Source organism: Cinclus cinclus, chromosome 8, assembly GCF_963662255.1.
Source record: "Cinclus cinclus chromosome 8, bCinCin1.1, whole genome shotgun sequence".
NCBI lineage: Eukaryota > Metazoa > Chordata > Aves > Passeriformes > Cinclidae > Cinclus > Cinclus cinclus.
The window spans coordinates 15,331,951-15,343,492 of record NC_085053.1 but is presented as its reverse complement, the minus strand read 5'-3'; the positions used below and the strand labels follow the sequence as shown (position 1 = coordinate 15,343,492).

Sequence of the window (11,542 nt, the reverse complement as noted above, 5' to 3'; positions counted from 1 at the left end):
CACTATTTCTTTCTCCTCCAGCTATGTTCCTTCTCCTTTTCCCCTCTGGTGTATAATTCGTAGCCTGCTCTTGCCAAACCAGCACTTTCTGGATGATAGCTGCCTGTCTGACCTCCAGGGGTCCCAACTCTGGTGCATGGCTTTGATTGTTCCCCCAAAACAAGCAGTGGATGACACTGATTGCTTCAACGAGCGATGTGATTGAGTAACCGCTAGTGGAAGGACAAAAGAGCAAAGGGCTTGACTCCTGGTGAATAATACCTGTAGCATGGCAAGCACAGCTCTGGCAAGTCCTGGTCTCCTGCCCGAGCACATGAAGCAGCAGTGACTCCACTTCTCTGTCACACGAGGGTGAGCAGGGCACGCAGACAGGCTCTTGGGCATTGCAGGGCAGGAGGCCATGGCCAGGGCACAGGGTGGCTGCTGTGACACCAGGCAGTGCCCAGGGAAGGTGCAGAGCTGTGGCAGCTCTCCTATGGCATGGTGCAGGCCTCGGCTTGTCCTGGTGGGGATGGTGGCAGGAGCTGCTGGAGGATCAGCTGTCAGACCTGCCTGGGTGAAATAAAGGCAGAGCCTCCCGGGTAGTCCCTTCGTTTATTCACTGTGCTGGTTTTAATGGCCGTGTCTCTGCAGGCTGTGCCTTGGAAGCTGAGGGGGCAGTGGGAGTGTGGCAGGTGCTGTTCTCTGGTGGCGAGCCCTCCCCAGCAGCGTGACCCTGTAATTGTCCTGAGGGCTGCTGCGATCCGCGCAGCTCCGCTCGGTGAAATGAACGGGGTGACTCTGTGAGAATCCGCTTAAAAATAGCAGCGTCACCTAGCAAGAGTTTGGGCCTGGGCCCTGGCAGGTGCTGCAGGCCCAAAGCGGCTTTGTTCAGGGTTGTACAGAGGGGCGGTTTTCTGAGCATTCATGTTTTTGCTTTGTGAAGAGTGTCTCAAGACCCAAGATGAATGCAGCTTAATGAGGGGGCGTGTCTACTTCCATGTCCCCATGTCCCCTGTGTTTGCCCGTCTGGCACCGTGTGTCCTGCTCTGACTGGGGTCCCTCGTGTGCTGCTGCCCGCTGGGCACGGGGCTGTGCCGAGCAGCGCACAGTGCCTACCTGTGGAGCTCTAACCAAGGCCAGGGCTTTGTGACCATGCTGTGACAGAGAGAAGTGCCAGCCAGGGCACCCTGGACCCTCGGGCTGCTGTGGCTGGTGGCAGTGGGGCTGGTAGCAGTGGGGCTGGTGTCTCTTGGGCTGGTGGTGGCACTTGGGCTGGTGGCATGCAGGCCCACAAAACCCTGGGCTGCCTCCTGAGCTCCTGGTCGGGAAGTTCATGGATTGATTTCCTTTGTGTTCTGCAGCAGGCACCACGTGCATTGAGGTGCCTCAGTTTTGGCTTTAGCCTTGCTGGTGAGAGCCATCGTTACTTCCCAGCTGTCTGCAGTGCTTTCCTTTATTCCCTCTGATATAAACCAACTCCTGAGAGGCTGCTTTGCTCCACACTGAGGTGTTTCACAATCAGCCTTTCATTCAATCTGGTGATTTATTAATTTGGTTCCAATAGTTTTGTCTCTGACTTTGATCTATTTATTCTCCTTAGCTCTTTTAGGTCACATTAATTTATTGTGTCTTGCCCCTAATCTCCTACGCATTAGTTGATTCCTGTAGTTGGGTTTTCTGATGGAGCAGGTATCACACTTGTAGCTGGATTCAAGTATTTAATCTTATTATGACATACTAATTTTCATTCACCAGGTTTTCTACATTTCTTAGAAATTTTAAACAAGGATCACTACTGATTTCATTCCCCTCCGGTGTTTTTGTGGTCTTTTCTTTTGTTTGTTTTGGGCTTTTTTTTGTTACTGTCTTTTTTCCTGTTCAGTTTTTTTAAAATTATTTTTATTTAATCTGGCAAACCCACAGCTTTGTTCTACACACTGCTTCACAGCCAGTACAACTGCTTTTTAATCCAAGTTCCTTTTTTATTTCCTTCTGGTAGCTGAACATCAGATGTTTTATCTCACGTACCATTTCATTTTCTCTAGGGTCTGGGGATTATTAAAAATTCAAGAGGAAAAAAAAAAAAAGAACAAGTTCTGGTTTTAGCTGAAAAGAATGTCCAGTACTTAGAACGTTAGTATTTACTAGAGGAGGTTAGAATAATATTTTACAATAAGTCATTTCAGCTACATTGTACTGTGCAATTAAATAACATTTTGAATATGAGTGAACGCAAATTAGTAATGCAGTCTTAGTTTTCACCGGCTTAAAATGTTGAACTCCTTGTCTTTCATCTCCTTGTTCCAAGGAGAGATAAGAAGCTACAGGGTATTATGGTGTGCAGTCCCAGAGATGGTGTCCTGCAGTAAATGATGTGCTGTGAGTTGGACTGCAGTGTAACTTCTTAGCATCCCTTGATTTGTTCAAATTGATGATTGATGGAATAATTTTATTTTGTGCAGGCCAGGTTTGATTATAAATGAGTCTGGCAGTGGTGCACCTTTGGGTGTAGCAGTGGGGAAGATCTGGACTTTGGACATGGCCAGGAGGGAGTTTTCAGGATTGCTCTGAGCTGGGTGGATCTGCTGTGTCTTTTCTTAGGTCTGGGTTGCTGCTGATAGATGTCCTTTCCATCCCTGGAGAAGCCAGAATGGAAAAAAAAGCTAGAGGGAAGTGGGAGACAAATGGAAAGTGACTTGGTGTCATTTTGTTCTGTGTGCAGATATCAGCAGTGCTGGTTAGCCTAGGCTGCTCTGCAGTTCTTTCCAGCATTTTCCTTGATTCTTAATACGGCAAGGGGAGAGGCAATAGGGTTCCTCCAGTGAGTGTTGGACAATGGTTTTCTTACTTTGTCACATTCAATTGCCATTTAAAATTTCTTGTGAATGTCTTTTTTCTCCAAAGCTAAAAAATACCATCTGTCAGCAGACATTGTTGGTTTTTTACTGTTATTTTATGTGCAGTACTATTGTCATCATTCATTAATGTTTGTTTTCTTTTTTTAACGATATGGCAAAACATTAGTGGCAGACAGGTTTTGATGTCTGGTGTTGGACTGCAAACCTTCTACCCCCAGAGATCTGTTTTCTAGGATGGCTCAGAGGGGCTTTCTGCATGCAGCTCTCCCTCTGCTTGGCCCATTAATCAGGGTAACAGTATGTGCACTCTGCTAATGAGGAGTCACGCTATGCAAACAACAGCCTCTGAAGGGAGCATGGGATCAGGGCAGCATGTGTTCCTGGTATCAGAACCTATCTGCCTTCATCTAAATTCCCCACACATCACCAAGGAGAAATAAAGCAAATACGCGATACAGCAAAGAGCCCTAAAAATACATAGTGAAACCTATAAAAAACAACAGCCTAAGGATTTTTTGGTCTGAAAGCTGTCCCTGCACAGTAATTTGCGATAGTTTCCAGTCCCATCTGCTGTCAGGCACTGCCCCTGATTCAGTGCTGCTGCCTTTCATAACGCTGTGGCTCAGCTCCACAGTTGCTTGGGTGTCTAACCAGTGAGTCCTGGGTCTCCACACGTTTCCATGCATGTGACCACTTGCATTTTGTCAAGAATCTCCACTGCAGGAAACATAATTCTGTCTTTACCTGACACTCAAATTGTTTATCCATTTGGGAAAAAACATTACAAATAGGATTTCTAGAAGCTGTGCCGTCAGAATATGAAAAAGCACTCCTAAGCCGTTATTGCAGGGGTAGGAAAAAAATGTCATGATTTTAAAGCAATCTGTTGATAGGTATTCTTGAGTGTACTGATGGCATTCCAGTCAGCAGGCTGGCCTCAAAACCTAAGCCAACAGTAGTATGTGTTACAAAACTTTGAGCAGAACTGTTGCATGGCAACTGTTTAGCTAACATTTGTAATAGTGGATTCCTTTGAGAATTTTCCAAGTTTTTCAATGTTTGATTGAAAAAATAAACAAAAAAAAGACCCCAAACCTACCAGCAGCTACTCAGTCACCTGCATTTTATGTGGAAATTAAAGAGAGAAGGTAATTCCTTACTAATAGCAGTGAAATGCATATGGGAACAGAAGAGAGACATGCATGATGTTCTTCAGCTCAGGTGCCACTGGGAGCTGCCAGCAGAGGTTTGGGTGAAGTAGTGCTGGGCATGTACTTAAAGCTACATGGGGCACTTCTAATCTATGAGATCCACTTTTTCAATCAGTATTTATAAAAGAAGAGTGAAAGGCCACAAAGGTTTGTCCCAGCAGCCACCCCAACTTTTCTCTGTTGTAGAGGTATATCCTCTCCGATATGTCTGCTAACATTTGCAAGACAAGCACACAAAAAGCAGAATTGTGGATGCTGTCTGCCTGCCATTTGATAACAAATGCTGCATTCCTCTGCCAGCACTGCAGCAATTCAGGCCTGTTGGCAAGGATACTGCCAAGCCTCCAACCTGGCTGTGTGAAGTCAGGCTTGCATTGCCATCATTGTCACTGATGGTCTATTAATTTGAAAGTGCAATGGAGGACAGCCTCCTTTCATCTTGGGGATTGCCAGTTGTGCAAGAGGTATGTGTGGTTTCATCTGGCATTGCCTGTGTCCTGGGGACAGACTTTAGAAGGACAGGAGGCTGAGACAGCAATTCTCCTGCCTGGCCAAGTAGTGCTTGGTTGCAAAAGGAGAGGGGGGCAAGGAACAAAAGTTTTTATGCCACTCAGCTGCAAAGTCCCAGCCTAGCTACTACCACAAGTTCATTTACAGACTTCACCTTATGCCTTTGGGGACTATGGTACCTCCTGAGCATCAGGTGGGCAGGAAGAGACAGAGCAGTCCCCAAGAGGGTGCCAAAGTGAGCGTCCTTCCACATGTGTATGGCCAGTTAGTGGGGCTCAGTTCTTAATCCTTAGGATGGCTGTACACTTGTAATGAGTTGCAGTCATTAGGGCTTGAACCATTCCCTTCCTGTTCCCTGTCTCTGAATGAACTGGATCCCCTAAGTTCCTGGGCAGCCTCTCAGCAAGTGTGTGCTTATCACTAAGCCTGCACAGAAATGCATGTCACCAAACCCACATTAATGGATCCCAGTGTGCAACTGAATCAGGATTATAGGCTTCCAGTGTTACTGTGATACGAACTGATTGTGGTGAGCATTTATGATGTTAGTTAATGGACAGATGTCGTTAATTGCCCTTGGGAGTGTTTTTGTTACATTCCCATGTGAATTTTTCTTTCCACTGTAACTTACTAAGGAGTTTCAGTACTGGTTTGATCTCAGGGATTCGGTTACACAGTATGCTGTAGGCTTTAATATCAGTTGCTTTGTCTGTACATGCTCATGTGTTAGCTGATTTTTCAGAGGACATAATGATGTAAGCCTATACATCTGAGGTGAAGATAAAGCTCTCATTCTGGCTGTAATTTTGGTTACCTAAAGCACTTTAGGAACTTGCATTCAGAACATAGTAGATTTAAAATTGCAGTGAGTATGCACAAAAATATTCCAAAGCCTTTCTGAAACCACTGTGAATAAAATGGAAGTGAATGAAACATCATAGCTAAAAAGGAGTGTGAAGTTTGAATTCAGGATAAGCATTTCAGCCAGACCTTTGAGATCAAGGCTAATGCGTATGACACCGAACATCTCCATCTACAGAATGGGCTGGTTTTCAAGGATGCAGAATGCCTCACTGACCATCAGAGACCTCTCTGACCCATCAGAGATGGCTGAAGTCAACAGAGAGAGGGATTTTCCTGCCTGCAGGGATGGCATTGCAGCTCTCCCTTCCTCCCTGCCAGGAGCTGTATAGTGACAGCACGTGCGTCCCCCTCCTGAGGTGGCGTGTCAGTAGCTGGGACCTTCCGTGCCACATCCTGGGAGTTCCGTTTATAGAGGAGGTTTTTTCACTTGCTCGCACGGTGTGAGGGGTCTGAGCTGCAGGAGACTGAGCTGGCCTTTACTGTTTTGCAGGAGGATGATTCCTGTGACGGAGTTCCGGCAGTTCTCGGAGCAGCAGCCGGCGTTCCGGGTGCTGAAGCCCTGGTGGGATGTGTTCACGGACTATCTCTCGGTGGCCATGCTGATGATCGGAGTGTTCGGGTGCACGCTGCAGGTAAGTCAAAGGTGTGGTGGGTGCTCTCAGGGCTGCTCAAAGAGCACCACAAATGAGGAAGGGCCTTGGAAGGATGGTGTCCCATCTTGTTTTATCTCTTGGGTTCACTGTGAACAAAGCAAAAATGTGCTGGTCTCAGGATTAAAGCTGTTTAAGTAGCAACATCAAGTGACACAGACCAGACTTTTAGCAGCTGTGAATCAGCAGACCTGTACTAGAGTCAATGGAACTGTTCCAGCTAAGATAGGAGCTGTTGGTTTGGCTGGTGTCTGGATCACTGTTTACACCTCAGTTTGGCATAACAAAACAGATTATCAACTTCAGTTCTTATTTGTTACTGTTTTGCCGTTTTAAAGTTTAAAAATGGAATTTTCTAATTCCTGGTTTTCTTTATTTAGCAAATGTTAATATTATTTCTGTCACTGTGCTTCAAAGAGATTTTAAATTGGTGTGCTAATTTTATTAAAAACACTCACAACTGGTGTTATGTCTCTTCCATTCCAAAATGTCTCTGAAGATGCTTACACATAAACAATTGACATTACTGTCAGTCACTTATTAGTTACATTTTGCTGAAGAGCCAAAAGCAGAAAATAAATGAAAAATACTGTTTGGGATGACTCCACAAAAATATAAAGTTACAGTATGTGTTCAAACATGGATCTGACATTTCTTGGCATGACTTTGAAATGGAGCTAAAGGGACACATTGTCAGAGCTGTTATTTCAGAGGAATTTTCTCACTTACATGGCCTAGGATTTAGATATACTGTGTCTCAAATTTCACATGACATCAACTGTAGTTTTGTCTGTATTCTCCATTCCCAAGAATTTTCAATTGATGCAACATTCATGTTTAAAAATCTCTTTATATAGAGCTGAATTTTGCATTAGTAGATTTTTGCTCAATCATCTGTTATATCTGTTACCTGTTTTAAGATTACCTGCTTGACTGGGGGAATCACACTGGAAAATAATATGTGGAAAGACTGAAATAATAGACAAATTGTTTTTATTCCAGCTTATTGTGAGATACATAAACCCAGGATGTAACTAAGGGCGTATATCACAGTAGCAGACATTTCACAGGCATGGATTAACTACAGAAGTTTTTGATGTGTCAACACTGATACTGTTCAAAACACACGTGGTCTTATCTCAGCATGTCCCTACACCAGGGTGGATCATCAGGTATCACCTGATTTTGGTAGCTCTTGTTACATACCTTATATGCTTTCAGCAACCACAGTGTCAATAAGAACATGTACACTACACACACATTCTTAGTTTGGGCTAATCCCAGTCAGTCATTCAGGGCAAGTAGGAGAGCTCCATGGTTTATCACATGGATTAGCATTTTAAATTCTGACCTATAGGGAACTTTGCATTGGACTCAGCACTGTTATCCTGAATTAAACCAAAGGTGATTGGTCCCTAAAGGCACTCTGACCTCAGTTTGTCAACATGGATGACTATTCCAGATTAAGAAAAGTTCTTGTTTCTTTTTTATTTTTTTAATAGACAGACTCAAGAACAGAGCTAGATTTTTTAACCCCAGGTGTGTAGTCCATCCTACAGAAGCCCCACATAGAGAGGGACTTCGGACAAGATCATGTAGTGATAAGACAAGGAGTAAGGGCTTTTAGCTGAAAGAGAGTAGGTTTAGATTAGATATTAGGAAGAAATTCTTCACTGTGAGGATGTTGGCAGTGAAATAGGTTGAAATTCCCAGAGAAATTGTGGATGCCCCATCCCTGGAAGAGTCTGAGGCCAAGTTGAATGGGGCTCTGAGCAACCATGTCTAGTGGAAGGTGTCTCTGCCCATGGCAGATCTTTAAGGTCCCTTCCAACCCAGATCATTCTATGATTCTGTGAGGACTCCATGTATATGTATGAGAAACTAAATAAAATTTATGTCCATGCACACACAGATGCCATCAAAGAACTGTCCTTATCTGTCTTTATTAAGAGTGACGATTAATAATGTCCCAGCATAGATATGGTCACATTAGTCCTTTGTCAGCCATTTTTGGTGTGATAAGACTTCACAGTGTGAGAGAATACAGCCACATGAATGCAGTTGTGCTGCTGTCAAGCCTAAGAACATTGTGTAATCCAGGTGAATACACCTGGCAGTAATAGCCTGTCTCTGGGGAGAGCAGAGCAGGAGATCCCTGGTCTTTTCTGGAAGCATTCCCTACATTTCTTCTTTTTCTGGATTGTCTCAATGCCCTCTTATTCAAATTATAGAAAGCTAACCATAGATAGAAAGGGGTGGCCTAGTTCTTGGCACGTAGAACAAGTGTCTTGTTGGCATAATAATAGCACAGCCTGTGGGGCCAAGTAGCAGGCTGTGCAGGGGAATGCCTGGAGCTGGAGGTACTCCAAGGACAGCTACCCATTGGTGCTGCCACTATTGTTTGTACTTCAGTTCAAAAGATACCTTTTTGTGTGTTCCAGGTCATGCAAGACAAGATTATATGCCTTCCAAAGCGCGTCCAGCCCTGCCAGAACCAATCTAATAGTTCAAATGTGTTTAACACAATACCAGAGACCACCTCCCTTCCACCACCGAAGCCATCCACCCCTCCAGCTACAGTTGAAATGAAAGGACTCAAGACTGATTTGGACCTTCAGCAATACAGCTTCATCAACCAGGTGTGCTATGAACGGGCTCTGCACTGGTATGCCAAGTACTTCCCTTACCTTGTCCTTATACACACACTGGTCTTCATGCTGTGTAGTAACTTTTGGTTCAAATTCCCTGGATCAAGCTCCAAAATTGAGCACTTCATTTCAATACTTGGGAAATGTTTTGATTCTCCCTGGACAACAAGAGCTTTATCCGAAGTGTCAGGAGAAGACTCTGAAGAGAAGGATAACAGGAAGAACAACATTAACAAGTCTAATACGGCTCAACCAAGCACTGAAGGCACTTTGGTCAAGACACAGTCTTTAAAATCAATCCCTGAGAAGTTAGTTGTGGATAAAGGAACACCTGGGGCATTAGATAAAAAAGAAGGTGAACAGGCCAAAGCACTGTTTGAAAAGGTGAAGAAATTTAGGCTGCATGTTGAGGAGGGTGATATACTCTATGTCATGTACGTTCGCCAGACTGTACTTAAGGTAATTAAATTCCTTATTATTATTGCTTACAACACAGCACTTGTCTCCGAAGTTAATTTTACAGTAGTCTGTAATGTTGATATTGAAGACATGACAGGATACAAGAATTTTTGTTGTAATCACACAATGGCACATCTGTTCTCTAAACTTTCTTACTGCTACCTGTGCTTTGTAAGCATCTATGGCCTGACATGCCTTTATACCCTGTACTGGTTGTTCTACCGTTCACTGAAGGAATATTCTTTTGAGTATGTTCGGCAAGAGACGGGAATCGATGATATCCCAGATGTCAAGAATGACTTTGCTTTTATGCTTCATATGATTGATCAGTATGATCCTCTCTACTCCAAGCGCTTTGCTGTCTTCCTGTCTGAAGTCAGTGAAAATAAGCTGAAACAGCTGAACCTAAACAATGAGTGGACTGCAGATAAACTGCGACAGAGGCTACAGACAAACTCCCATAGCCATTTGGAACTACAGCTTTTCATGCTTTCTGGACTACCAGACACAGTGTTTGAAATTACTGAGCTGCAGTCTTTAAAACTTGAAATAATTAATAATGTAATGATACCAGCAACCATTGCACAGTTGGACAATCTCCAGGAGCTCTCTTTGCACCAGTGCTCTGTGAAGATCCACAGTGCTGCCTTGGCTTTTCTGAAGGAGAATCTCAAGATCTTGAGTGTCAAGTTTGATGATATCAGAGAACTTCCACATTGGATGTATGGCCTCAGAAATTTGGAAGAGCTCTACTTAATTGGCTCCTTAAGTCACGATATTTCTAAAAACATTACACTGGAGTCATTTCGGGAGCTTAAAAGCCTAAAAGTTCTCCACATAAAAAGTAATTTGTCCAAAATCCCACAATCTGCAGTTGATGTTTCAAGTCACCTGCAAAAATTATGTATCCATAATGATGGCACTAAGTTAGTGATGCTCAACAACCTGAAGAAGATGGTCAACCTGACACAGCTGGAATTGGTTCATTGTGATTTAGAGCGCATACCTCATGCAGTCTTCAGCCTTCTCAGTCTTCAGGAATTGGATCTAAAGGAAAACAACCTCAAATCCATTGAAGAAATAGTAAGTTTTCAACATCTGCGAAAATTGACAATTCTAAAGCTGTGGTACAACAGTATAACCTACATCCCAGAGCATATAAAGAAACTCACTAGTCTAGAGCGGCTTTCATTCAGCCATAACAAAATAGAGGTTCTTCCGTCCCACCTGTTCCTATGCAACAAAATCAGATATTTGGATTTGGCTTACAATGACATTCGCTTTATCCCACCTGAAATAGGAGTTCTGCAGAGTTTACAATACTTCTCCATTACTTGCAACAAAGTGGAGAGTGTGCCAGATGAACTATACTTCTGCAAAAAACTTAAAACTCTAAAAATTGGGAAAAATAACTTGTCAGTCCTTTCACCTAAAATTGGTAATTTGACATTGCTCTCCTACTTGGATATTAAAGGCAATCACTTTGAAATCCTCCCACCTGAACTCGGTGAGTGTAGAGCTCTGAAGAGGACTGGTTTCACTGTAGAGGACAACTTGTTTGAAACTTTGCCTTCTGATGTCAGAGAGCAAATGAAAGCTGAATAACTTCTTGCTCAGTTTTACAGAAATAACACTTCTACCAAAAACACTCTATATAATGCATACTACCAATATGCATTTAATTTGTCGTTTTTTTTTTTTCTTTTTTCAAATCCTTTCTGTACAAACATATTTGGAGTAAGGAGTACATATATTTTTAAATAAAATTTTCTCATATTTTTTCACTGTTTTAAGATATTTTTAAGTTTGTTTTGCCCTGAGAACAAGGGCATCTGTAACTTAATTTTTACTGGTAAAAGTGAATGATTTTGTCTGCTAGTTTTTCTTTTCATTTCCTAATCCCACCAGGAAACCATGTTTAAGATGTATGCTTTGGGTTGCGTAGTTTGTAATAGATGATTATATTGTCTTCCTGGTTATTGTTAATCCCTTAGGACATGGTCTTCAACAGGTGGTGCTGCAGATGTTGAATGCCTTTGTTTCCTCTTTACTTCAGTGGCAGTAGAAGGTGTTCAGCATCTAACAAGATCAAATCTAGGCTGACAATCCCTTTTTACTTACAACAGGGTTTTCTCAGATGGTCAATGCAAGTAGAAAAGGTTCTTTATGTATTTTAAAAGGTGAGAGGGAGCATGCAGAGCTCTTTCAGGGCCTATTGGCAATTCAGTCTGGCTGCCCATTCACACACTGCACCGAGCAGGAGGCACTCACTGCTATTTCCTCTCTGGTGCAGGAGGAGTAGGTCACAGTTCACAGTAGAATCAGGACCAAAGTGACTCATGTTGAAGGTTTTCCTAACA

At 43.2% G+C, this 11,542-nt stretch overlaps 1 protein-coding gene across 1 annotated transcript; it reads left to right on the top strand.

The window, feature by feature from the left end:
• The first annotated feature begins 5,919 nt into the window (after window positions 1–5,919).
• LRRC8C (leucine rich repeat containing 8 VRAC subunit C) lies at window positions 5,920–10,787 on the top strand. Its single transcript, XM_062497446.1, has 2 exons — window positions 5,920–6,057; window positions 8,517–10,787. Exons 1-2 carry the CDS (start codon window positions 5,920–5,922, stop codon window positions 10,785–10,787), a joined length of 2,409 nt encoding a protein of 802 aa, XP_062353430.1.
• Window positions 10,788–11,542: the final 755 nt, after the last annotated feature.